We start from the raw sequence: 27,813 nt of genomic DNA on the forward strand, positions 1-27,813 counted from the left end.
ACTAATTAGAACTTCTCCGGGTAATTAGAAATTTTCATTTGATTGCTAAGAATCACTGCAAGTCTAATCCTGCAGTTATCACAAAATGAAAGGTTTGGAAAATGATGAATACAGCTCAATTCCCAAGGGAGCCATTAGACGGAGGATATATACAAATAATCCCTGAAACGTGGGAAGAGAATAAAAAATTTATGTAAACAATAAAAGATACATTTTTTTTTCCAGGAGCTCAGAGTCACCTCCAACTACAACTTTTCTCGTAAGTAAAATGATTTCCATACATGTGATTGGAAAATCGTTAAACTCCAAAAATTGTTAACAACGTTAAGGTTTCGATGTTGAACCAGTTGAACAGTCTGAGCCCTGAAGTCATCCAGCAAGCACCGAACAACAGAAGGAAATGCTAAAATAATGAGCCTAATCCAACTCATAGAGCAAAGAATTCTGGAACAGGACGGGGCAGTGCGTTCGGTGATCCCGGAGGATCCTCACGCTCCCATCCTGGGCATTCACTTCCCGCAGGATGGGGGAGTTTGCCCTGCTTCCCAACCCTCTGCCCTCCTCCTCAGCCCGACCCCCCGGCGGTCCTTGTTCTCCAGAGCCTGCGGCCAGGGCTGTGTCTCCTGCTGCAGCAGCACTTTCTAAATCGGGCTCCCTTCTCCCAGATCCGCCAGGAATCGCTGAACTGGTGTCAGGAGGTTCATGCTGCAAACAATGCTGTGAACTACAGCCTACTTTTCCTATTGTTTCAGCCGGGGGAGCTGGGGTGGATCCTGCACGTTCCTCAGCTGCAGGACACTTTGTTTCTGCCTTTGTTTCGGGGCAGTTGCTGTTGGTCTTTCCAGCAAGGGTTCCCCCTGAGCTGCCAAGTGTTCCTTCTCCATCACGTTCCTGTCAAGGAGATAGATGGATTCTTTCAGAGCTGGAACAATGTGTGCACACAAAACTGTAAAGACAAGAGATTTGTTTCTCCAACAGCTCAGCCCCACTGGGATAGTGGAAGGTGTCCCTGCCCATGGCAGGGGTTGGAAGCAGATGGAAGCAGATGATCTTTCCAACCCAAATCAGGTTGTGATTCCACGATTCTCCTTCTAGAAAGCCAAGGGAGTGTGTGCTGAGCTTTTCCTGCTCTTGTCTGGCGCGTGGGAATGAGTGGCAGGGAGGTCGTTTTGCTGGCCCAGGGTTTCCTCTGCTCTAGGAAATGGTGCTGGGCAGCAGCCAAGCTGGAGCAGCAGCGGCCACTCACCACACCCAGCCTGGTTTGTACATCTCTGGGGCCACAGAATGAGCCCAGGCATCTCAGCTCTCCTGGCAAGGGTGTGTAGGAACCTGGCAATTAGGGGAATTACCGACCTGCGGAGCTAATCCACAATTGCGGTTTGCCTCGGGACAGGAGGAACTGGGAGAGCTGCTGTCCAAAGAGAGTATTTTGGAAAAAACCTGCTGGTAATTCCTAAATCCCTGCCAGTGGAGAGTCAGGATCAGGTAGGGATCTCTCCATGAGTAGTTGGATTCATGGATTCAAAGACAATCCCTTTCTTACACCCCCAAAGCACTGCTCTCTCCAGCAGGAAACACAAGAAACACCATCTAGTCCTTTTCAAACTAGAAAATTTTCCCACATGAACACAGTCATGGAATACCCTGAGCTGAAGTGACCACAGGAGCAGGAATGTGATGATCTAAGGGATCTCAGCTGCCCTTTCTTAGGTCCCAAAACAGATCCATCTGCTCTCCAACACTTGGAATTTTATTTGTTTTATGTACAACCCACACCAGCTGTGGAAGCTAAGCTGGATCCACTATCTTTAGGAAACTCCTCAGGCCTCCAGCCCAGTTCCAGAGGTCATGTGCTTTGTCTTAACTTGCCTCCCAATAAACCATGCACACATTAACCCCATCTGCAGTCCCCAGTTCACGGCCACAGCAGTGCCCTGGCTGTTCCTGCATTTTATATTTCCTGTAAGAAAAGTTTCACCTGAATTTCAGATGCAGTGCCTACCAAGAAATCCCAGTTAATGTGAGGGGTTACCTCACATTTTCCTCCTTACAAAGTGAACATTCTGATTTCTTCATCTGGCCATCTATTTTGCCAGGGGAGGACAGTTTAATCCTGTGGCAGATCCCAGAAACAGCCTGTCTGGCTCTAGACAGAGCAAGAAGAGCCTGAATGAGGCCTGAAACTACAAGGCTTGAATTTGAGACCAGTGTTTAAGATTAATAGCCTCATGTTTAATTATCTACACAACAGGAACCCACCAAGTATTCCAACACATGGACTGAATAAAGATGAGACATGATTCTTCCCAGACAAAACCCTCTAGGATTTCTTTACCTGTACAAAGCTGAGAGAGTGAAGTATTCCTGCAAGGAAAAGGCACTTTTTTTAATGATTAAATCACAGTTCTCTGTCTGCCAAATGAAATAGAGGAGGTTTCAACCTTTGGTCACAATAAATGGCACAAAAACAAGCTTTACTTCTGAAAAAACTGACATTTATACTTGTAAATAACCTCAGTCCTAGGGTTTTCCCTGCTTTCTCAGGACAAAACAGGATCAAAGCTGTTTCAGTGGGATTTGATAGGATCTTGCTGAAGAACATAAATCAGCCAGCAGCCTGTGCTGCTCCCAGGGATCCTTACCTCCACCCTGATTTGAATTCTGTCCTCAGTAACATCCAGCACTTCAATTAATGGCTGCCTTTCCAGTGCTGATTGGGAGCAAGGGGAAGGGCAGAAAGCAGTGCCTAGAAATCCATCAACGTTCTCTTCACTGACAAACAATCTTTCCTAAAGAAAAAGAGAGAAACAGCAGGTTATGTCCTTTTTGTGCTAAACTTCAGGGATATTGGGGCTAAAAACTCACTGCAAGCAAAGCCAGGACACTGATTCCCAAGTTTCACAGCACATTCATGTCTTGACAGAGAAATTCTGAGTCAGACATTCGGAGAATGAGGTGAAATGAATTAAGACCAGTGCTTAGCTCATTTTGCTTCAAATTACAAATCTGCATCATACCAAACATAAAAGAAAGAGGATTCCTCTCTTTGCCTATGTGACTAATACAGAGATTTAGACTCTGTCTGAAGAATTATTTGTACCAACCTCATTCACCATCCTCACCTGTCAACACCAGGAAGGTGTTAAGCTGTTGTGGGTTTGTTTCCTGTCTGTGTTTAGGGAAACACAAACAGCTCCTTGGAGAGGCACTGCAGGACCTTTGATCAGAGCTCAGATCTGGAACACTCAGGGCTGTATCCATTTCACACCCAGCCCTGGAGGCTGCTCAGATCTCCATGCAGACAAGTCAGTTGGAAAAAAAAAAAAAAAAAAGGAGAGCGATCCACAGGCAGAGACACAGCCTGGGGGTTGTTTCCAGGCTGTTCATAAACAAACTCAAACGTGTTGCTACGGGTTTAAAGATTTAAATCAGTTACAGGTAATTAAAGGTCTTAAAATATATCCTGGAGGGGTTGTTTCAGAGGAACTGCAGAGCTTTCCCTGTCCTTGTGTTAGTCCTGCATCCTCTCTGTAGGCTGAGGGTAAGGAAAGACTCAAGAAAAATGGTGTGACCTAGAGGAATAGTCTAGGTTCTGGGAGTTACCTTCCTCATTTAATTGGAAATAACAGGGAGAAGTTGCAAACCTTCCACTGTAAGTCACACTTCCAAATTTCTCGGTCCAGTTCAACCCTCTTGTCAATCCAATGAAAGTTAAATTCTATTATCGCTGACATCTTGCAGACTGAGAAGGAAAAAGGCAATTCTGCACTTTTTTGGCCCCCTGTGGATGGAGCCTTATGCACAGCCAGATGTCACATTGTGTCTGAGGTACAAAATTTAACTATCACGTCGGAAAAATAAAAAAAAAAGGATTGGAAAAATAAGCCAGAGTCCTATTTTTTCCACTAGTTAAATTAGAAATCACAATATGGAAAGTCATAACATACGTACTGCTGGTTTTCCAAGCCAGAGGATTGAATTCATTTTCTATCCAGCAAGATTACAATCCAGGCAAAGAGCCAACACTGGATGCTGGGATGGTTTGGGGAGAGATTAAAGTACAGCAGAGCTGCCCTGACAGAAAACCCTCTCAGAACATCCCTACTTCTTGCATTTCTGCATGCAAAGCCTAAAATTCTTATTCCCTCGTGCTGCATCCTCTCCTGCCTGCCAGAGAGGGATCTGCCAGAGCTTTAGGCTTGTAGAAATGCTCTGCAGAGTTCAGGGAAAGGTGTCAGAGTACAGAAACAAGGCAGGGACTGCAGACACAGGATCTGTGCAGCTCCACAACTCCCACAAGCTCCTGAACTCGATCCCTGGCGAGGCCTTGGGTGGCTCAGGAGAAGAATTCCCAGCTCTGAGACAGATTGTTTGGCCCCCAGAGCACAGACAGACAGCTCAGCCTCCCTTGGAGGGGATTTGGGAATGCTGCCGAGCTCTGGTGCCCTGCCTGCTCTTGCAAGGAGAGCAAAGCACAACTTTCCTCATGCAGCTGAAAAATAAAAGTCATCTGGAATCACTGAATGGCTTGGGTTGGAAGGGATCTTAAAGCTTATCTCATTCCAACCTCTTGCCATGGGATATATTTTAGGATCTTTGATTACCTTCCACTTGCTCCAAGCCCCATCCTGGTTTTCCTCCATAAAATGGGGAAAACAATTTCTTTTGCCCCAAAAACTGCAGCTGGCACCCTTGGCTGTGTGAGGGGCAGCTACTCCTCCTCAGTGCAATCAGACTTTGCAATTTGGCAACAAACCCACTGAATCTTGCTGGAGATTTTTCTTCCTGATTAAAAGCAAAAGGAATTGTTTTATTCACAGAAAATATTGTTAAAAAAAGGAAAAACTGAATGGAAAGTTTATTTTCAAGGAAAGGTTGTTCCCCCAGAGGGTGCTGGCACTGCCCAGGCTCCCCAGGGATGCACAGGGTGGGATTTTTGGGGTGTCTGTGCAGGGCAGGAGCTGGACTGGATAATCCTTTGGGTCCTTTCCAACTCAGGATATTCTAAAATTCTATGATTACTCAGTTCTTTAAATGAGGATAAAAAGTAAGTGCTTGTGATGTTGTTCTGATAATTTTGACTCATTACTGCAAACCGATTTCACCAAGTTTCATCCCAGCCCAACACCGTGTTCCCATAAGTATTTATCATTTTATCCCATCCCCACCCCGTGGCCTGCCATAAATCATGGCACCTGGGATGTGTTTGCTGTCAATAAGGTGATTATCATTAGCCTGTTCCACCAGCCACTGTAACTCAGACTTTGCATTCACATGGAGCACACACCGAGGCATTTATATTGCTGCAGATGTTATCAAAGCCCAGACCTTGGAAAAAAATGATTCAGGAATTTATCCTAAAGCCTGCTCTGCCTTCCAAGCCAGAGCAGAGGACAACCATCTGCAGCTGATTTCAATGACCCTGTAAAATAATTCTTCAGTTTAAGCCGTTTATTTGCTGGTATTTATGATACTCTCTTAGCAACTTTGAATTTAATTTGTTTTTCCCTGCACATACTGTCATCTGCTGTTTGGTACACATTCATTTTTCCCTGTGACTAAACTGAGACCAAATTAACATAAACGTTAGCAGGGATGACTTTGGTTTCTAGAACACTTCATCATTCAAAGCTGTCCTTGTGTCTCACAGCGCCGACAGCGCAAAGCTGGTCCTTTCCTGGCTGCCCTCAGCACTCCAATGGGTTTATTCTGCCTTCATTTAGCCAAATTGAAGGCAGTTTCCATCCAGAGTTACCTCCCACGCAGGCTGGGAGTTTGAAAAGCAGGACAGATTTCAGGCTTGAATTATTTTGGTGGCTCCTGTAATGAGAGGATCAGGGAATCTCAGAATGGTTTGGGTTGGAAAGGAGCTTAAAGCTCATCCAGTGCCACCCCCTGCCATGGGCAGGACAACTTCCACTGTCCCAGGCTGCTCCAATCCCCTCCAACCTGGCCTTGGACACTGCCAGGGATCCAGGGGCAGCTCTGGTCAAAACCCAAAAATTCATGCCAGTATGGAAAAGGCCCAGGATCTATGGATTTCCTGCGTTTTTCTGCATTTCTGGGGTCCCAGCACAAACCAACTCCGCTGAGAATTTGAAGCTCAAAGTGTTGGTACCTGAAGTGGAATGAAAATCTTTCCAAGGTGCTCATGACTGCAAAGATTAAACAGCCCCAAAGAGGCTTTGATGAGCCCCATCAGTAGGTTAATAATGTTTCCTGACATAACTGTTTTGTGTAGTCACGTTATTCCCAAAATGCAGCTACCAATTAAAGACTATTCAGAAATTAGTTTGTTTTATAGCAGAAGCAAACTAATTATGGTCCTTAATGTAGCTTGGGAAAGAGATTACTCTGAAAAATGTGAAATAAGAAGTTTGTTGTGTTCTCCTTCTCTGTCCTTCTCTGACCTCCCAAAAAACTTGCCAAGAGTCTTGAAATGCTGAGCACAGAATTAACTGAACCAAAAATAAACTGTTGTAAGGATTACATTTAACAGCTCCAGTTTCCAGCAGCATCTTCTTAGAAGTGACCCCTGACTATTATAATAAGTCTTTATAGTAGCTTGGAAATTGAAAATTATAACCCTGAATTTCAAAGAAACTGTGTAACAACTCCAAATAGCTTGGAAATGAGGGCAAAACAGCTCTCTGGGATGGATTTCTCCCTGAAAGGCAGCAAAGGTTTAAAACATCCATGTCTTACACTTCCCAACACGGCTCTCAAGGTTTCATGCTTGGTTGATTTTCCAACCAAGGAAAACATTTATCCACAAGAGCCCTAATTCTGAGCTCACTGAGCACAAGGACAGCCCCAGCATGGCCCACAGGAACACTTCCAGCCTCTTCCACGTTCCCAGTGCCAGGAGCAGCATAACTCTGCCACCTACAGCTCCACACAAGTGATGTAGATACATTTAGATGGGATTTTGGGAAGGAATTCCTGGCTGGGAGGGTGGGGAGGGGCTGGGATGGAATTCCCAGAGAAGCTGTGGCTGTCCCTGGATCCCTGGCAGTGTCCAAGGCCAGGCTGGACAGGGCTTGGAGCAGCCTGGGGCAGTGGAAGGTGTCCCTGCCATGGCAGGGGTGGCACTGGAGGGGATTTAAGGTCCCTTCCTACCCAAACCACTCTGGGATTCTGTGATGGTTAAGTGCTCCCTAGAAGAGGATGGGATAAGATGATCTCAGCTGACCCAACCTGGCCTTGGACACTGCCAGGGATCCAGGGGCAGCCACAGCTTCTCTGGGAATTCTATTCCAGCCAGGAATTCCCAATTCCCAATCTCCCATCCATCCCTGCCCTCTGGCAGTGGGAAGCCATTCCCTGTGTCCTGTCCCTCCAGCCCTTGTCCCCAGTCCCTCTCCAGCTCTCCTGGAGCTCCTTCAGGCCCTGGCAGGAGCTCTGAGCTCTCCCTGGATCCTTCTCTTCTCCAGATGAACATTCCCAGCTCTCCCAGCCTGGCTCCAGCCCTCAGAGCAGCTCCATGGCCTCTCTGGATTTGTTCCAACAGCTCCACATCTCTTTTTACCTGCTGCTTTCTGAAGGAAAGAGCACCAAGAGCTTCCAAAGGATCTCCTTCACAAGGCACTGGTGGCTGTGCTAAGCAGAAAAATCACATCCATCCAGAACATCCTGCATGGAGGCCTCAACACTCTAAGAAAAGTTAAACAAACCTTCCATATCTCTGAGCAATTCCCATTTGGATCCCTCACACACAGTGTAACTCAGACTTAGCTCCAACCATGAACTCCTCAGGAATGTTCAGTATAATATTTTTCAGCCTGTAAATGTTAAAAAAACGCAATGCATAGGAGAGCAGAGGAAATATTTCCTCTGTTTTCCTGTGCTCCCTGCTGTTCTCTGGAGCCCCATGGGGGTTTACGTGAGTTAAATCCTAATATTCTCCATAAGATCCGATGGGGTTTTTTAGGAAAGGGATGGGCTGGCTGCAAATCCCTGCCCAGTGAGGGGTTCTGACCAGGGGACTGAGCACACATCCTCTGAACAAACCCATTCCAGGCCTCTGAGAAGGGCAGGAAGGGTGTGGATCAGCCTGAAAGGGAATTCCTGCACGAAGCAGTCTTTTTCTAATCCCATGAAAATGAGCAGACACGACCCCAAAACTGCTGGCAGAATTAATTACCTGCCAAATGTGTTTCACATGCCCCAAGAACTGAGCCCCCCAAGTCTCAGTAGCTCCACACACCCACAGAAAACTGCTTTTTATTTCTGTCTGGAATCGAGCATTTAACCCCAGGAGGCCAAACATTCCAAGACAGTGCTTTCCAAAGGCACAATTTCCATAATTGCCCAGCTCCAGCTCTACCATAACCAGGACACACTGGGACATGTTCTCAAAAACCCTGCCTGGCAGGTTTACAAATTTCATTAATGGTTATTTAACTCCCAACTATTCTTCCTTCGTCATTTTCTCCCCAGGCTGTGTTGTCTGGAAATGAAGGGGAACTCTCTGATGCAGGAGTTTCCCAGGCCTGAATTCCCAGGATTTAAGCAAAAGGTATAGAAGGTTATAGTGGATGAACTGCAATGAAGAGCAGTGGAAGAGCACAGCCCATGGCTGGTCCTTTGAGGCTACAAACAGAGATTTTGGCAGTGGGGAAATCAGGCAGCTTCCTCAGGTCATGAGACACAATTCCCTGGAAAAACAGAGCCTGGAGCAAGCCCTGCAGAAGGGTTTTTGTCACCAGGGAAGTGACAAATGGTGGCTTTTAAACCCCTGAAATATGTGACCCTAAACCCACGATGTCCAAAGTTACAAAATCTATTTTTTGGTAGGATTTCTGGTCACCAGAACAAGGAGTAGAATCATTTAGGGTGGAAAGGACCTCCAAGATCATCAAGTCCAAGTGCAGTGTGGACATTGTGGTTTAGCCACAGAGTGAAACTATTCCCAGTTCGAGTCCAGGGAGGACCAGGGCACTACAAAGAGTTCCTGAAGGTGGGAATTCCAACAGCTCAGCATCTCTGGGAACTGAGCTCTAAATAGATCATCCTCCAGCACAGGGATTCAGCCACAGCTGGCTACAAAAGGAAAAGCAGCCCTTGAAGTTCTGTTTCAAGCGTGGTGTGCTAAGGACAAGCTCAACTCATTTTTCTACCAATGTGTGGATCAGACCAACTTCCAAGAAGGAATTGGCAGTTAATGGGAATGAGTTGGGCAGGCAACCTCACAGGGTGCTGGAACAGCCACTGTGGCATGAGGTACCAGTGAGGGGTAGATTCTGAGCTAACCCTGTGAGAATCTCTTCCATGAAACAGCACAGCAACCCTCAGCCTCCAGCAGCAAGCAACTTCCCAGAATAGAGCAAAGTAGGAATGCCAAGGTCCCTTCCAACCCAAACCATTCCAGGATTCTGTGATTCCACAGCTCACTTTTGCCAGGCAATATCCTCTGGCAATGCTGCTGTGGGAGAAGAGATGACCAACAAATTGGGAGGTGCAGGATAAAATTCCTGCTCTCCTCAGCCCCCAAAAGCTCCCTGAAGGCACGAACAGGGCACTGCTCTGTGCTCTCTGCAATGACTGATGCAACTCGTTATGGGTCTCAGTGCAAGAACCACAGCTCTGATTTATAGAACAAAACTCAAGGCAGAAAAACCCCCAAGGTGGCATCAGACAAATTGAAGAAATCAGCGTAAGTAGGAGAAAAGCGACCAGGAACAAATAGTTAATGGCCAGAAGGCAGAATGTAATAGTGGCTCTAATTAAATATTCATTTTTCTCCCTTCACTCTGAGCGAGTGCAGCTCTCAGGCACTTTGGGGAAATAGCACAGTTTTAAAAAAAAAGCAAGCAGGACAAATGACTTCAGTTTATTTCTCCTGCTTCAATTTGCAGGCCCAGTGTCCAAAAGGACAGGAGGCCAGGAGAATCTCTTGGAGTCTGCTGTGAATGAATGGCTGGGAAGCTGATGAGTAATGCCCAATCTCTTTCTCCTACTCCACCCAAAACATTTTGCAATATATCATAAAATCAGCACACTCAAGGGGATGTTTTAACTCACAAACCCAAAATCTCATTGCTGGGTGGCCTTTTTAACAACTTTCAATCACAAAATGTTCCTCCAATTGCAATAACAAATGCACACACCAAACTTTCAACCATTAGTCCAACCAGCATCACCTCCATGTTCACCACTAAACCATGTTTCCAAGTGCCACATCCACATGTTTTTTTAGCATTTCCAGGGATAGTGACTTCACCAGTGCCCTGGGCAGCCTCTGTACCTGCACAGAAAACAGGCAGGAGTTTACACAGTGGCTTATTTGACGTGGCAGCAGCAGCAGCCAGTGCCAGATCACGGCAGTGAACAGCAGCACTGAGTGTTCTGTGGCCCCACTTGCACAGACTTGCAGGCTCCTGCTCTGGTAAAAGCAAAGGAAATGCTCTGCAAACAGCTCGGCGTGGGTGGTTCTCCATAAATTCATCATCTTTGATACTTCCCCGAAATGATCAGCTCATCCTTCCCAAGAATTGCTGCTGTAAAAGGTGTGCGGCTGCTAAATGGGAAACTAAACATGGTTTCAGCTGCACAAACACTAATTGGATAAAGATCTTTCAAAATCATGCACAAGTCATTTCTAGTTGAAGGGATGGAGCAATTAAGCTGCTCCAAGCCAAGTCTATCCCAGTGGATATAGTTGAAGCCTGCCAGCTTCCTGGACTTGCACTCCCATGGCACGTGATCCAAAGTGCAGAGGATTTTATTGCTCTCAACTCAGGCCAAACTCCAAATCCCATGGCTGGAAGGTTACACAAGAACTGGGCAGCTTTAATCCCTGCTCATGAGAAACTGTCTGAAAGTCTGAGCTTACAGAAGAACGTGGAATTGGAATCACCACAAAACTTGTGTGATTGCTTCTGGACAGTGTCACAAGGTGGGCATCCCTTTGGGGACACTGCCAGCTGCCAGCAGGCACTGTCACCTGGATGCAGCCACCCCACTTTCTCCCACCGTGAGAGCACTGCTGCTCAATGACCCAAAAAATGATAGAACACTAAACTAGAATCATATTCTGATAGGGAAGAAGTGAAGGTTTACCCCAGCAAACTGGGACAGTTCACAGCTGCTGCTTGCTGTTCTGCTCTGGATGTTCCTGTGGCTGTAAATGGGAATTCTGTCCCAAAATACAGACACAGGGACACTCCCCCTACACTTCATGACAGTGTATGCACACGTGTGTAAATCTGGTGTATGATAAAGATCTTTCTTTGTGTGAACAGGCTGCATGAGCAATTTACAGGGCTTTAAAAGTGAACACTAAGGACATAAAGGACATAGGTGACATTTTCATTCATCACCAGAATTTCCCACAGAAAAAATTCGTATGGGAGGCAGAAGTCATTCCAATTCCAAGGATGAAGGTGTCAGCTCCATGATGTGACCTTGTGCTGCTCGTACAAGACTCGCACAAATCAGGTCACCGCACTGCCATCCGGGAGCAGCTCTCGGAGGAAGCAGCTTCCGTCAGGGCCAACTTTGAAGTCACCCTCGCACCTCCCCGAGCCACCGCTCACCAAACACCAGCCACACCCGGCAGCGGCACTTTGGGCAGTGACACCCCAAACGTGCCGCTTGGCAAACGTTACCTGCAGAGCGGAGGGGTCGAGGCCGAAGCTGAACTTGTCCCAAAGCCCGGTGCTGCCGGGGGCCTTGGCGAGCCCCACGACGGCGTTGTGGGCAGAGACGCTGACGCTGCTCTCGGGGGACAGCAGCCTGGCTGCGGGAGGGAACTGCAGGAACAGGGCGAAGGCAGCGCTGGCGGTGCAGAAGCGGAGGCTGTAGTGCTGAGTGCCCACCTCCCCGCACACGCTGCGGGGCTGGATGCCGGGCACAAGCAGGAGTAGGGTGACAGACGCCTCGTCCTGCCGAGCATGGAAGGGAGGGCACGTGGCGGTGGTCATCTGGCTGGGGTAGCCCTCTGGGGCCTGCGGAGGGGTGTCCCCGGTGGGCATGGCGGGCTCGGGGTTGGCGATGGGGGAAGCAGCAGCGGAGCGCGGCGGTGGCGAGTCAGGGGGCTCGGTGGGTTGTTGTGCGGGTGGATCAGCAGATGGATCAGCGAGGGGATCAGTGGTGGGTTCGGGGAAGGGTTCCGAGGGGGTGTCAGTGGTTGGATCAGCGGGGGATTCAGCGGGTGGGTCAGCAAGGGGTTCAGAGGTTGGATCAGTGGGAGGTTCGGCGGGGAGTTCAGCAGACGAGTCAGCAAGGGGTTCAGAGGTTGGACCAACCCGGGTTTCAGCCGGGGGTTCAGTGGGATCAGCGGGTGGATCACAAAGTGGTTCTACGGGGAGTTCGGCGGGGAGCCCTGCGGGTGGTTCAGCGAGGGGCTCGGCAGATAGACCAGCAGGTGGGTCAGCGGGAGGATCACAGAGTGATTCGGCGAGGGGTTCAGGGAGGGGTCCAGCGGGTGGTTCAGCGGAGTGCTCGGCCGGTAGGTCACCGGGCTCCCCGCCGCCCCACGTGCTCCGGGCCGCGCTGCCGTGTTCCGGAGGAGGAGCCGCCCCGCCGCCCGCCTCTGCCGCCTCCGCCTGCCCCTCGGCAGCGGGCTCGGCCTCCTCCCGCTGCTCCCCGCCCGGCGCCGGCGGCGGCACCACGGGCAGCGTGACCTGCAGCTGCCGCTGGGCCCGGTTGAAGGTGGCTCTCCCGCCGCGCTCGTCCACGTCGTAGGGGAGGCGGAGCCGCAGGCGGTAGGCGGGACAGCGCGAGTCCAGCCGCAGCTCCCGCCCGTGGATCTCCAGCTCCGCCTGCTCGGCCGAGCGCAGCAGCGGCAGCTCCACCGTCACCACCAGCTCCCGCGGCACCGGGCTGGGCGCCGAGTCGCGGCTGCAGCGGTGGTCCTGCAGGTCCACGTAGGAGCGGTGGCGGATGCTCCAGCGCGGCGTGGTGGGGCCGGAGGGCGGCGGGGGCGCGGCGGGCGAGGAGCCTCCGGCGGCGGCGGGCGGCGGGGGAGCGGCAGGCGGGAAGGGGAAGGGCGGCAGCGGGGAGTCCCCGTCGTCGGGCGGCTTTGGGGCGCCGCCGGGCAGCGGGGAGCGGATGATGGGCGCCTGCGGGACGCCCTTGTAGGAGACTCCTCGCAGGACGGTAGCGTTAGTGCGATCCAGCTGCACTCCGCACTGCCTCTCCACGGCCTCCAGCGCCGTGTCGCAGAGCAGGCGGCGGAAGCGGGCGTTGCGGGCGGCCAGGCGCAGCGCGGCCGGGTGGAACACCACGTCGTACAGCAGGCGGCGGCGGCCGGCGCGGCGCAGCTCCTCGCGGCCCGGGGCCAGGCTGTAGGGCAGCTCCCACCGCTGCCCGCCGCGCTCGGCGCGGGCCCGCGGCTCCCCCATCAGCGCATTGCTGCAGACGTTGATGTAGCACCGGCGGGAGCCCGCCTGGCTCGTCCGCAGCACGAAGCCCGGCGTCGGGTGCACGAAGCGCACCTCCACGCCGCGCTCCCGCTCCAGCGCCGCCACCTCCTCCTCGTACAGCCGGCGCTGCTCGGGGTCGTTCAGCTCGGCCGCGCACTCGGCGAATAGCTCCCGGAACCGCTCGTCGCGGAAGGCGCGCCGGAGCCGCTCGGCCTCCTCGGCGCTGATGTCCAGGTCGTGCAGGCGCCCCGCGCCCGCCATGGCCCCGCACGGCCCGGCCCGGCCGGAGCGCTGCCGAGGGGACGCCGGACAAGATGGCGGCCGTTGCTGTGGTGACGGTAAACAAGATGGCGCCGGCGCGGCTGGTTGCTATGGAGACGCAAACACTATGGCGGGCTCTCCCTCAGGGCCAAGGCCTCTCCATCCCGACCTAACCGAGCCTCTTCCTTCCTCTCAGTGGCTTCGTGGTGGCTCGCATCGGCAGCGCTGGTTTTCCACGATCACGTCTTCATCCTTCTGCAGAGTCTGTGTTCCCCCATCCCACAGCTCTGAGCTGACACTGCCATCCCCTCAGGGAGCACATTCAGGAGGCACAGCACAGCACAGTTCGTCCTGCAATTCGGATTTAAATCTTTGGCAGCCCAGCTCACACCTGTCTTGCCCAGCCCTGCTGTCCACTCAGTCCATATCCCAGTGTCCCCTCCTTGTCCCTGCCATGCTGGCACAGCAGGCAGGGGGCTGTGAAACAAAGCTGTAACAAAAATCCTCTCTGTTCTCACCTGATGTGGACACTTTGGGGTAGCCCCACTCTGGTCTGGATGCCCACAAGCATCTGGAGCAGGTTTTGGTTTAGTTTCACTCTTTCCCACCTTCCTCCATCCAGATTTCCTCCTCCCAGCTTTCTCCCAGCAGTTCTAAAGGACAATGTCCTTCCTCCTACCTCTCCTGGCCCTGTCTGCATAACACAAATAGCTACTGCTATTAAAAAACACCTTACAAATCTTTCCTGGGCCTTTCCCATCCAAAGAAAAAGCCTGTCCCCCATTCCCAGTATCTCCTGCAAATAAACACCTATCCAAGTGCTCCCTATCTTCTTTTTTTAAAGATGGACCTTCCCTGTTTGATGCCTCTGGTTCCTCCACTTCCCTTTCTTTAGGCTTTGCCAATTGTTTTTCCCTCTGACATTAATTTATCTAATCTGACACCAGTGTCTTTTCCTGTAAAAGTTTATTTGTGTACAAAACAAATCGGTTTTGACTTTGACATTTATTATAAAAAGTCCATAATAAATCATGAAACTAAGGCATGTAAAAAAATAAGAGCTACAGTTGGCTTCACATGGGTTCACTGCCTTTTTTCAGAGCCCCTGAAGCTTGCTGAAAATACCAAAGAAAAACAACAGTTAGAAGGTTTATTTTTAAAATAGTTCACAATGCTATTCTATTCCTTTATCTATGAAAGACTTGATAATGTTTTCAACTATTTAGAGACCTAAAGCATTTTATTATATTTTTTTATATTCAAGTAAAAGTTACATGGGCTGATCCATTAAAAATTCCCTGGGAAAGCTTCTCCACAAGGTCAAAATAAATTTATGCTTTTCCTAATGAGTTATACCATCATTATTTTAAACAGGCAAATTTTCATCCATTGTAAGCCCTTTGATACATTTTAATACTTTTTAGTGTTGCAGCTGGCCTTTTTCCAGTCAGTGGAATGAACAAGTGCAGGTTTAAAAAAGCATGAAAATGGCTTCTGGTCTTGATTATCACAAAATGAACCAAAAATTGTTCCTAAATTTAATTAATTTATGTAACAACCATCATCCCCAGAAAAAAATCTGCTTCCCAATTAGGTCTCAATCACTGAAAACCATACAGTGCAATCATCTTTCCTTTTACTTTTGGACTGTGCTTCCCATCACTGATCTTTGTAATTTCTAGATTTATTACTTTAGTTCTGGGCATATGGATTTATTACACTGCCTAAGTATGAAGAATAAATTAAACTGCTGGAACATTTACTCTTTATATTACCAATTTTCTGTAATTTTATCTGTGATTTTATCTGTGATTTTATCCTGCTAATCAAAAAGCATATAAAAAAGAATCTATTTACCTGTCTTCAACTGTCTTGTTGGATGGATAGAACACCTTGAAGGAAAATCCACTTCTGGGAAATGAACCCTGCAAAGGAAAAAAGGGGAAAACCACCCTTGTGTGAGTGAAATTCAGTGCAGGGAGCGAGAGGCAGGTGGGATGTGGGAATCTTACGGGGTTGATGCAGAGGCAGTCAGTGTTGGTGACAGTGAAGGGATCGTATTTGTCAGCAGTGACGAGCAGGTCTGGCACTGGATAAACCCTCAGGGAATAATCATAAGCCCAGAAGACAGGGCTGACGTACAGAGGCAGTGGGGTCAGGTGCCCTTGGGATAAAATGGTCTTCACAAACTGCAAAAAAAACCAAAAACACTCAGTTTGAACCATTTCCTGCAAGCCCAGTTCATCCCTGCACATGCCAGTGTGTGTTAATAAAGAAGTTAGGAACCTGGAAATGTTTGGGGTATTTTGTATCTCATTCCTTCTGATTATTAATAATTTCTAGAGTAAAGCAGTAGCTCTCCTCCAGCACTGAGCTGCTCTTTCCTTTCTTGAATTGTGGAGGTTTTTAATACACAAAGGCCTTTCTAAAGCACATCAGCCAGTATTTGAGGATGTCAAAACTGTCTTATCAATCAGACTCTCCAGGAGAATCTACTTACCTATTCCACCTTACCTTAACATTGCCATAACTTTCATTTTTTAGGGTTTTTTTCCCCCTCATTGCTTTCCTCACAGTACCAGTTAACCACAAGACCCACCCTTAAAAAGTGTTTTCCCTGAACTGAAGAAATCATTTGATTCCCAGATGATTCTCCTTTCTTAGCAACAAAATTTCCCTTTTTTTTTTTTTTTTCCACTGCTGGCTGAATTAAAATAGGCAAAAAAGGTAGAGAGAAAGTGGAGCATGCAAAAAACAACCTGCAGAAAGTGTTGCAATTCTACATTTCCCTCATGATTCCTTGCTGGGAAGCCCTTTATGAGTCAAGGGAAGTGTCAGGAATGCAAATATTCCCACAAAACCAAGGCATCTCACTGTCCACAGGGTGTTCACAGAGACACAGAGCTAAAACAACTTTCTGAGTCAGGCAAACAAAAAAAAACTCCTATAAAATAAATAAAACCAGACTCCATCCATCACTGCAACAAGCCAGGACTACCTGGCTCGTTCTCATCCAATTATATCAGTAAATCCCATCAGCTCCTGCTGTGGATTCATTAAGTGGAACCACAACCCAGAGCTGTGCTGTGCTGATGTGTGAGAAGCAGGATTTCAATTCCAAGTGAGAAGAGAAAACAAGCAGATGAATTTTAGGAAAAGTGGCGTGCTGCTTTACTGCAAATGGCACTGGGTAGCTGGTAAAATCTTTAAAAAATGGTAATTGGTATTGAATTTTGCCTTTAGGAGTCAGTGTTTCTTGGCAGGACGTTCATGGTCGGTGCACACACAGCTGGCTGCTCTGAAGTTCTGTGTTCAGGGGCAGCTGCAGTGTGACAGAATGACTCAAAACCTCCTAAAAGTGTCATGGTTTCGGTTATTTTGCTGTCAAAATGTAAAGAAAAGTAAGAACACTAAATGTACAAATCCTTCACACAACCCCTCTGGGTTACTCATGCAATTTGTCACGAGAATGGGGATCAGAGCCCCCAAAATCCAGACCTGCTGATCAATAAAATCAAAAATCTTGGTAAAAAGTGCTGAACACAAGTCACTCACATGGTTGGGAATGTCCATGTTGCTGCTTGGGAAGCGAACACAGTTCCTGCACATTTTGTTGACCAAATCTTCCCGAAAAATAATAATTTCTTGGGTGCAGTACTGAATCCTGAGTGGAAAACAGCAGTGAAATTAATTAAGGTTAACCTAAAAACGAGGAGGATGCATTATAAAGTTGATCTCCACTCTAACATAGACAAGTGAAAGAGCAGATTTGAATGAAAATAATACTTTCCCTTCTGATTCAGAAAAAATATGCTTTTGAGCAGGATTTTTATACTTAATAACCATTTTTAGCACCACTTCCTTTCATCACTAATAGTATCTTAATATATTGAATAGTTACAATTCATGCAAGTGAAGAATTCTATTAACTTGAAAAATTTAAGGCAAATTTTCCTAAATTCTGTAGGTTTTGAAAATGGTATTTGCACATAAATTGGTCATTTAGTAAAAACTAAAAACAACAACACAAGAAAAAGACTAGGAATAAGAATAGGAATAAGGATAGGAATAAGAATAGGAATAAAGCAGTTACATGGTTACCTGCAGGGATTTGTGGTGAAAACTGAAAATGGCACCAGCTGTCTGAATTCCTGAGTGATAGTTTCAGCCAGGGGAGGTCTGAAATAAATACCAGCAGATGTATCAACAAAGACTCTTACCTTCTTTAACTCAAATTTAACTCAAAATGCCAAGATTTGAGGAAGTGAAGCAAACTGACCTTGGTAAAATTGAACCAGGACCAGGATCTTCAGGGCCAGGGACAAACACAAATCGACTACTGCAAAAAAAAAAAGAAAAAAAAAAGTTCAAGGCATCTCTTTTATAGAAACTAATCCTAAAAACTAGGTCTGATGTCCTGAATTCAAAAATCAGGAGCCAGGAAAGTATTCCAGGGAGAGACCTTGGCTCCTCATTAGCAGTTTCCATGCCCAAGCTGTTTTAGATAAAAATCAAACCCTCACCCTGCTCCCAAAACAAACCTGCAGGGTTGTTACAAAACCAGCTTGTTATCTGATCACTGCTGCCTCACCAGACAGAGAAAATAGGGTAACTCTCAGCTTCTTAAAGCAATTAAAGGTTTCACAAAATAAACAGATTTCCCTTTGCTCTGTACCTTTTATGGATGCTGGGATATTCACATATGATATCTGCCAGAGCCTTCAGAGAACCTGGAGTCAAGGAAAAACAGGACACAACACCTGGTTAGAAATAAACACATCTTGGATGAATCACCCCTCTACTGCAGTGCACTAAAAAAAATAAAAGGGTTTATTTTCTGCTCTCTTCGTCTGTTTGCCATCATTATTTTAATTCAATGCACATGTCTGGCTGTTTACAAAGACTTCCCTACCTTTCAGGGATTGGACTTGACTTTTTCCATATGGCGCAGATGAAAAATTTCCACAGAAGAAAAAGCAGGTGGGAGGTGCAGAGGAATAACCTGGGAAAAGAGGATCTGTGAGTGGATCCATTCACTTCAGCCCCTTCCAGCACTCAGCCCATTCCAGAAAAAGCAGAAACTGAAACAGCACTTCAAGCTCTGCTGCTATTAATACACCTGAATGATTTTCTTGATCCAGGCTGTTTTTAGCTTTGAAAGGTGATGGCAATGTACAAATGTCACTTCCAGGGAGCTCTCTGTCATTTACAGGCTCAGTTCCAGCATTGTTTGTGTGTGTCTAACTACTGACCCAGACAGAGAATTACACAAAGTGCAGTTATAATAAATAATGCAATTTAAAATGTATTATTCCCTTCAAGAGGAAAACAGCAAGCAGACAGCAATGGATTGCTATTAACCTCCATGACCATCCCAATTCAAGGGTTCTCCCAATATTTAATTCCCCCTTTGGCATTACAAAGCAACAGTAACTGGGATTTCCTGAGCAGTCTGAGGATCTAATGAGTGCTCACAACCTCACTGATCACCCACTTCAGAGCAAAGGGGGAAAAAAGAAACCTGATTCCCATCCCTGAAATAAAAATAGAAACAGCTACTCAGGCATTCATCTCACATCCCAGTTACTCTCCATTTTCCTAACAGGCAGGATCACACTTGGATTTACTTCACTGCTTTTCAAAGGGGCTGGTAAACAGAACAGAATTGCTTGGACAGAGAAATGCCTCATCAATATTTTGCCTTGCTCTTCCCCTCAGCTGCTCATTTCATTTATAATTATGAAGGTTATCACTCGCCTATTAATGTCTCAAAATAGCAAATGCAACGTGTGCATCTCTGCCAGGTGAGTTCAGCACACGAATCTCACTGACCAAAGTCCCTTTATCACTTCAGCACTTGCAATCTTGGGTCAGGCCCAGTTTGCCCCAAGGATTTGCCAGTTCTGATCGAGATACTGAACCGGTTTTGTAACTTCTGCTTGGCTGTGCTAATTTGTGTCCAGTTTGCTGTAGGTGAGGAGCAGTTTCCCACCCTGAATTCTGTGTTATTTTTAAACCCTCACTCTCTCACGCTTCAATTCTGCCCGAGGCAGATGGGACAAGCTGTTCCAAAACTCCAATACAAAGCAGCAATTCATAAATGCTTGTTTTCTCAATGTTGTCTATGTTACTAATCACAGATTCCTGGAACGGTTTGGATGGGAAGAGACCTTAAGGATCATCCTGTTCCACCCCTGCCATGGGCAGGGACACCTTCCACTATCCCAGGTTGCTCCAAGCCCTGTCCAGCCTGGCCTTGGACACTTCCAGGGATCCAGGGGCAGCCAAACCAGGGCTTCACCTCCCTCACAGCCAGGAATTCCTTCCCAGTATTCCAGAAACCATGCTCATGTCTCTGAACTAAGGAGTTGTCTTTAAACCAAGCCCAGGAAGAACTTTCAGGAGCAAGGGAAACATTCTTGTCCAGCCCATAAATGGCTACTGGTCAAAACACCTTTTTTTTTCCCTAAGAATTCATGAAAACAAATAATGAAAACAAGGTTTAGAGTCAAAGCAATTAGCACCTACCCGAAAACATCATGTGAAGCTTTTCCAGCACTTCTGCCTGGTCCAGCCACACATCAGAGACAAACACAAACATGGCATCTTCATTCTCCACCTCCAGCTGCTTCAGTTTTGCAGAAGCCTTGACTGAAGTTGAAGAAGGCCCTCCAAAGAAGTTTATATTCCCATAGAAGGCTCTGCATCATTAAAATGCTCAGGTTAGAATCCCAAAATCCTAGAATGGTTTGGGTTGGAAGGGATCTTAAAGCTCATCCCATTCTAGCCCCTGCCATGGGCAGGGACACCCTCCACTAGACCAGGGATCCATTCTGTCAGCAACAAGGAATTTATTATTCCCATGTAACAGCTACCTGGTTTTGCAATTGAGAAGAGCTTACATCCCAATTTCCATTAATATGCAGAACCCAAAGGCCTTTGGAAGGGTTTTTCTGCCAACACTACAGGCTTTGGTGCCTGCAAGTCCCAAATTTCTTCCTTAAAATTATATTTATTTTAAAGCATTTGGGGAGGAGGAAGAATAACATACTTGAATGTCAGGGAAATTATGAAATAACAATGATCTTACTTAGAAACCCATAAGAAAACATGGAGGGAGGCTGCCAAAAGTCAGTTTTATACCTCGTGGTAGCAGAAGGCTCAGTGGGCGGAAATCCAAAAGCGTTCACATGAAAAACTTCATCTTCATACCAACCTAAGAGGTTTTGGAACAGCAAAATAACCCTTGAGTTTTTCTAACAGCATCATGTCCTAGACATTAGTCAGAGAGTTGGCAGCTGTGCTGCACTGCCAGTCCCAGGCAGGCTCCATCAATCCCTCTCTTGTGAGAGCTCCAGTCCCAGAACCAGACCATGGAGTGACCAGCTGGAGAAACGGCTGAGCAAGAAACCAACTTGGTTTTAACCCCAGACACTGCTGTGAATGGATTTGCTGCACAGCCACATCAACAACCCCTCAAACCCAACTGAGGAGGAGTTCAGGAATCATTCTGCTGGCCCTGTCCTGGTCCTGTCCCCATCCAACTGCACTTTGTCCCAAGGGCTGTCCCACTGTCAGGGTGACAGAAGGAACAGTGATATTTATCCCCACTTGCATTTCTGCTCCCAACTTCTACTTACTCTCTACATTTTAAATATAAAACACACTGGAAAACAGACTGAGATGGTGTATCTTGCACAGAGGAACATTCCACAAAGAGAAATAGCCATTTTTTTTTTGCTAAAACAAGCCTCCAAAACTGCAAGCTCTTACATCATGCTAATGAGAAGCCTCATTAAAGCACCAAAGCTTTGCCAACAGAAAGCAGCATTTTTAGATTGTTAAATCATTCTGTTTGGTTATTCTAGGCTGTTTTCCTAATCCAGTCTTAACTTCTCCAAGCCTGCTGGGACCAATCCTCAAAGCTGCTACAGGCCCTCTCATCCTCCAAAACCCCCAAATTCCTGCTCTCTGCCTCCACAGGTCACAGCAAAAGCTTAGAGGCAAAAATCTCAGTCACAAACTCACTGATGGTCATCAACATGAGACTTGTCTGCTCAGCCACAGCTGGCAGCCACAGCTTTAACAGAATAATTTATTACAAACTGAAAAAAATAAAAAACCAGTCTGCTTTACCTTCTGCCAAAACAAAGCAGGATTCAGTATATAACCCACTGTGGAACTGGTGCAGGAAGGTTAAGGACTATATTTTTCTTAGATCAGGACTCTTAAAGTAGTTTCTTCAGCCAAAATTTGCTTTCCAGCTGGTGTAATGTATTTGGACAGCACTGAAAGTTCACAGGCTGCCAAAAAGCCTGGAAAATCTCTGGTACCTGAGCAGGTAAGTCCAGAAAGAGCCCAAAAACAGGAACAGGATCTGCTTCCGTGGGGAGGAAAACTGATCATGTCTGAGAGAAAGGGCATGGAGCTGCAGCAGCTAAGGAATTGGAAACAAAGGAAAAAGAGCTGCAACTCTCAATATGTAATTTTTAATGGGCAGCATTGATTTAGTGCTCAATTTAAAATTCTGCACATCTACAGGAAATTCCTCCAGCTCTTCCATCACAGAGAAAGGATATTGCTTTGCTAAGGTCTAGCTGGACCACTCCTGTGGGGTCTTCTAGGAAAAACTTCCCCTAAAAAACAGGATTTGTTAATAAATCAAAATACACCCAAACACAAAAATGCTTCAATCAGAAGCATCTATCAGTCAGCATTTAGAAATAAATTGGCTGGTTTTAATATTATAAACTGGCAAGAACTGAAAATAACGTAGTTTACAATAAATGTATCTCAGCAGCTTCCCTTGGAGCTGCTGCAGTTGGGATTGCTGGTGCACCCCTCCCTAAAATCACAGTCCAGGGCATTGGCAAGTCCCAGCACAGCCATGGGAAGCTCCAGCCTTTCAAGAAGGGACATGCCTAAAAATCCTAACTGCTGCTGGTTGCTGACATAAAGCATTACAAAATTCTGTAGTGAGAAGATATTTTCCACACACACTGGCATCAACTACTTGTGAAAGTCTCTTAGGATTGGTCAAGTAGTGATATTTAGGTTTTCTCATTTTAAATACATTATGGCACCAAATGAGCAGTGAGCAGAAACTCCTCAATAAAAAGCAACTCACCTCCTTGAGCTGAGTGATCATCCCAAGCACAATCACTTCTCCCACTTTAGCTGTGTTGCCCAAGAGAGTTTCTACTGTCTTTAGCTGGAACCAAAGGCAAAGAATGCAATCAGAATTAAATCAGACTCTCCAGGTGCCTTTCCTTAAGCAACACAAAGCCCCACACAGCACATGGCTCTACATAAACACACAAATGAGCTATGGATACAGACTCATTACAAAAATCAGGACCATATTTCTGAATGTGGCTTGGGAAAAGATTCCCAATAATGCTGCTAGCATAAAGGACTGCTGTGATTATTTGGCTTAGAACTGGATTAAAACTGAAAAGAGCTCCATTTTTTACCTGGAATTTGCTCTTGCTGTCATCAGGATGAGCAACGACTGGTGAAGGAGAGAACAACTCGTGTCTGTGAGTCCTCTGCAGAAACCAAAATTGAAGTGGTTCAGTTTAAAAATAAATGAGCCCTGTCAAAAAGCCAGCTTGCTACAACCACCATGCAAAATACTTCACGGAGCTCTTACTCTATTTCATCCAGCAACTTTTAATAATTCAGTTCTTTTGACAAGAATTTACTTCTAAGAAACAGATGATCGATAACACCGGAGAGTAAAACTAAGCCTAAAAAACGTGTGGTGAAAGCATCCTTAATGCTGCTTTAAAAAGTCATTTGTGACAACCTGGCAGGAAGAGAGTTTGTGAGGCAAAGAGGTGCAACAGCAGAAGGTATTTTTGGAAGGAGATGTAGGATATATCCCTGTGGACACTAGCAGGGTTTGCTGACCTGCTGGAGGATGGAGTAGCGCTCCCGGAACAGCTCTGCCTTGTCTCTGGCAGTCCCAAATAAACTGGGCTTTGGGAGGTCAGTCATGGACAGGCTGCAAGGAGGTTAACACAATCACAATTAAAAAAAGGGACATTACACACATAAAATGACTGATTGATCTAAAAGGTCTGGGAGGCTGCAGAAGCTACACCACGATTTAGTTACTCCGTGATCCATTCCTGCTCAGGATCCTGTATTTCTGCATTTTGAAGGCTAAATCCATTTCATTCCCCTCTAACTCACAGGCCTTGAGATTTATCCTTCCACCCAAAGAGGCTTCTGCAGAAATCCAGTTTAAAAAAAAAGCACTTATGCCTTTAAGCAGTTGTGAACAAGAGCATTATTCCTCCAGTTTCCTCAACTCCCAGATTCACCAGCTGCTCCTAATTTTTCTTTTTTACTATTTGGAGCTCTCCTTAGAAACCCCCCAGGGCCTCAGGGAGCTGCAAGATACAGACTAAGAAATAAATACAGACAACAGACAGAACGAATTTATTAAAATAATAAATTTAAACAGGCCAATGTGAGGAAAAAAACAACCCCAAACTACCTTTAGTGATGTATGCCCTTAGTCTTACTGTCCTTTTTATTCATTAGGTAGCATAAACTTGGTTTATGCTCTTAAACATTTATTACCTTTCTCACTCAGGCTTCAGTTGAACAGACCCAAGAGGGAAAGATTGAAAACAGACTTATAACCATACAGAAATAGAGGCTTTGTTCTTAAAACAAGAAGTGCTTGAAACTTAAAAGATGGGAGACTTACGGCAGAAACTTCTTTCTTTCTGAATTATAAATGTAACGTGGGATGTCGAAGGCTCCAATAATGTTGAAAACACTTTCTCTGAAATAAGAACAGTTACAGCATTACCTGAATGTTACCTTCCAACCAAACCATTCTGTGATTCCATGAAGTGGATGAAACAAACAGTAATAAATATGCTGGCTAAAATGACATTTTTTTTTGTTCACTATAATAATTTCTCCTGCATCAATCTGCTTTCTATTCTATTTTTTATTCTACCTTCTCCTGCATCTTTTAGTTAAATAATTAAAAAAAGCTGTCCCTGTGATCTGTAGAGCTTTTCCCTTCAGGACTTTGCGCTGAGAATCTGTACACACAGATTTCTCTTTACTTTGGGAGCAAAAAAAAAAAAAAAAAGTATCAAAAGCACCACAAAAAGTCACATCTGCATCATAAAGATTCCAGTGACAAGGAGCAAAGTTGAAACCAAATTTTCTCCAACCTGAGAGGCTGTGGGATGACAGTATCTAATTGACATGCCCAGCAAACCATCTCTTTTCATGCTTTTAATCACGATGTGAACACTAAAGGAAACACATCCATCAGGATCACAAAGTTCTCAGGAACTCCAGAAAAAATTGCTCCACACTCTGTTATCACAGAAGGGAAATCAATCAGGGCTTCAAAAAACCAAACAAAAAAGCAGGAACAGGCACCCCAGAGGAAAACCTTTCCAAAGTGCTTTCAGAAAAGAAAGGCACAAAACCAACCTGAGATAACTTTCATGTAGAGCAAAGCAAATAAAGGCAGGGACAGAAATGTTGGTTAATATTCAACCTGCAGCACACACAAAACATAACCACAGCAGCTGAATTTCAGAATGTAGGATTATATTTAGCACCCCCTGGAGGTTCCTCCATGAGAACCAAATGCTCCAAGGAGGAACCTGGAGCAAAGGCAGCACCAGGAAGACAAAGAGCACTGCAGAAAAATCCATGACATTCATTTCCTTGAGGAGGAATAAGGAAATGACACCAACTCCCAGAACCTCCAACAAAATTTATAATGTCACCCCTACGTCATCTCATCCGGAGCTCGGCTGCATTCCTGGACAGCTGCTTCCACTGTGGGCTGCTCAATCATATTAGATGACACTGGAAAGAAAAATTCCAAGGATTCAAGCTGCAGCAAGGAAGGAAGTAGGTCTCAAATATTGTACACAAAATGGTTGAGTCTCCTCAGAGGAATACACACAAATAAGGATGTTTTCTGTAAACTAATGACACACACTGTTTTTACAAACAGATGACTTAATATTGCCAAGAAAAGGACACATTTCTAGGGAAAAAAATATCACCCACATACACACTGTGCCCATCCTAAACATGGAGAGCAACACAATTATAGCTTAGGCAAAGCTGCCAAATACATCAGAAATGTGTTAGAGCTGAACTTTCACATTCTGGGGGTGAATTCAGTTCCAGAGCATGATCATATGGATTGGTGCCAACACAACTTTGGAGATAGGCATATTGTTGTTTTAATGGATTTTAAATGATAATTGGAATTATCTGAAGGCCTCACCACCCTCACAGGGAAGAATTCTTTCCCAGTATCCCATCTAGCCCTGCCCTTTGGTAGTGGGAAGCCATTCCCTGTTTCCTGTCACTCTAGGCTCTTGTAAATATTCTCCATTTTAATATTTAAAATGAGTTTCAGGTACAAAGATGTCCAGGCAAACTTTTAGTAACTGTCATTAAAAAATTGTACTACTCTTGGAAAAGCCAGGATATTCTACACTGCCAACACTTTAAATGGCACAAATGTCTTCTGCTGACATTGCAAACTTCAGTGTTTAACAAAAATAAAAGGCCGAATACATTTATCTCACTCAACCCCTTAGACTACAATGACACCTCAGTGCCTCTGCTGCCAATAACTGTCTTTGTCTAGATAACATCATAAATGCCAGGAAAACTTGCTTAAGAAAAAGAAATGGTTTACTTACAAGACTGTTTTTCAACTGCATCGATGACATTTTCAATTACATCGTCAAACTCTCCTTCACTGATGGACTGAAAAGATTCGGTGAGATACTTCAGGGCATCCCTAATCCCAGAGGAGAAAGCACAAAAAGCAATTAATGTTCAATAGTTTACACAAACTGGGCTGATTTTGGCAGGTGTGTACATCATCACCACATGGCTTGTGGTTAAAAAGTAGAAATAATTAGTACTGCGTAATAGCACAGTGGTTTAAGTCAAAGAAACAAATCATTGGGATTGACAATATCAGGGAAAGAAGTGGATATGGAGAACCTTAGCTTCATACAAATAAGCTTAAGTTGGCACTTCTGGAGATCACTTGGCCCAAACTTCTACTGAAACAGGGCTTGGGTTATGCTGTCCAGGGCACTGTCCAAAATAATCACATCCCACCCACAACAGAAACAAAAAGGAATTGATATCAACACACAAGAAAGAAAGGGAAAATAAGAGTGATGGAGACCAGCCTCTTATAAATAACACCTTCCACTGCAAGCAGGAATCACTTTCCATTGGCCTTGCCATCTCTAAATTATACACACTGCTATACTTGAAAATACACCATTTCTGTCTTTGGCAATGCCATTTCTTCCTCTAACAAGGAATGTTAAGGACACGACTGGCAAGTACAACTCGGGAGAGACCCTAGAATTGTCAGGGTCAGAGGCCAACAAAAAAAAGAAGCCAACTAAACAGCCAGCACCAGCATCAGGAAGGTGTCCGAGGGGAGAGCAAGGGCAGCTTTTGGTGGCACCAACGGTCATGGTAGGGATGGATGGATGGATGGATGGATGGATGGATGGAAGGATGGATGGAAGGATGGAAGAGGCCCCACACCAGCAAGACGGGCAAAACAAGGCCTTGCAGGAGACTCCCGAGGTCTCGGTGAGGGAGAAGCAAGAAGAGGAGGGAAAGGCAGCACCACATCCCCGGAGGCGCGGAGGGCGGTGCGGAGCGGAGCGGCCCTGAGCCCATCCCGTAGCGCAGCCCAGGCCCGGCCGGGGCCGATCCCCGCGGGCGGAGGGGCTCGGAGGGGGCTCGGAGCAGGGTCCGGAGCAGAGTCCCGGCCCGGCGCTACTCACGGGCGCAGCAGGAGCCCCCGCAGGCGGAACGCGGAGCTCAGGCGGCGCCGCAGCCGCTCCGGCTCCATGGCGGCGATGGCGCCAAACGCGGCCGGGCCGCCCCCAGCAGCACAGCCCGGCCCCGCGGGAGGAGCCCGGGACGGCTCAGAGCTACCCGGGACAGCCCAGAGCTACCCGGGACAGCCCAGAGCTACCCGGGACAGCCCAGAGCTACCCGGGACGGCCCAGCTCTGCCTGGGATGGCTCAGCTCCGGCCTGGGGCAGCCACACGGCAGGGATTGTCCCCTAGGCTGGCACTGTTGGGACACCGCGAGTCCTCAGGGCAGCTCTGGACCCCTCATGGGGAGAAACATTGAGGG

The 27,813-nt window shown here is 46.6% G+C and overlaps 2 protein-coding genes and 1 long non-coding RNA gene across 4 annotated transcripts; 1 reads left to right on the forward strand and 2 right to left on the reverse strand.

Annotated features, from left to right (window-relative positions):
* Positions 1–174: 174 nt before the first annotated feature.
* Positions 175–13,860, reverse strand: DNAAF2 (dynein axonemal assembly factor 2). Its single transcript, XM_085060915.1, has 3 exons — positions 11,610–13,860; positions 2,643–2,789; positions 175–891 (listed from the first exon to the last, which is right to left on the reverse strand). Exons 1-3 carry the CDS (start codon positions 13,626–13,628, stop codon positions 418–420), a joined length of 2,640 nt encoding a protein of 879 aa, XP_084917041.1. The 5' UTR covers positions 13,629–13,860; the 3' UTR covers positions 175–417.
* Positions 13,582–14,686, forward strand: LOC146435732 (uncharacterized). The gene is made up of 2 exons (XR_014852372.1): positions 13,582–13,705; positions 13,825–14,686. It is a non-coding gene; the product is annotated as an uncharacterized LOC146435732 (long non-coding RNA).
* Positions 14,578–27,599, reverse strand: POLE2 (DNA polymerase epsilon 2, accessory subunit). 2 transcript variants are annotated; one of them, XM_085060921.1, is made up of 19 exons: positions 27,455–27,599; positions 26,336–26,436; positions 25,406–25,481; positions 24,349–24,426; positions 23,541–23,634; positions 23,102–23,176; positions 22,756–22,839; positions 22,208–22,264; positions 21,765–21,813; positions 20,772–20,844; positions 20,157–20,329; positions 18,541–18,630; positions 18,304–18,358; positions 17,908–17,967; positions 17,730–17,807; positions 17,184–17,292; positions 15,641–15,817; positions 15,486–15,553; positions 14,578–14,743 (listed from the first exon to the last, which is right to left on the reverse strand). In XM_085060921.1, the coding sequence occupies exons 1-19, from the start codon at positions 27,520–27,522 to the stop codon at positions 14,725–14,727; spliced, it is 1,584 nt and encodes a 527-aa protein (XP_084917047.1). In that variant the 5' UTR covers positions 27,523–27,599; the 3' UTR covers positions 14,578–14,724. The 2 variants fall into 2 exon arrangements, with proteins under 2 accessions (XP_084917047.1, XP_084917048.1); XM_085060922.1 differs by lacking the exon at positions 15,641–15,817.
* Positions 27,600–27,813: the final 214 nt, after the last annotated feature.

This window comes from Lichenostomus cassidix, chromosome 5, assembly GCF_008360975.1.
Source record: "Lichenostomus cassidix isolate B80296 chromosome 5, HeHo_3.0, whole genome shotgun sequence".
Lineage (NCBI taxonomy): Eukaryota > Metazoa > Chordata > Aves > Passeriformes > Meliphagidae > Lichenostomus > Lichenostomus cassidix.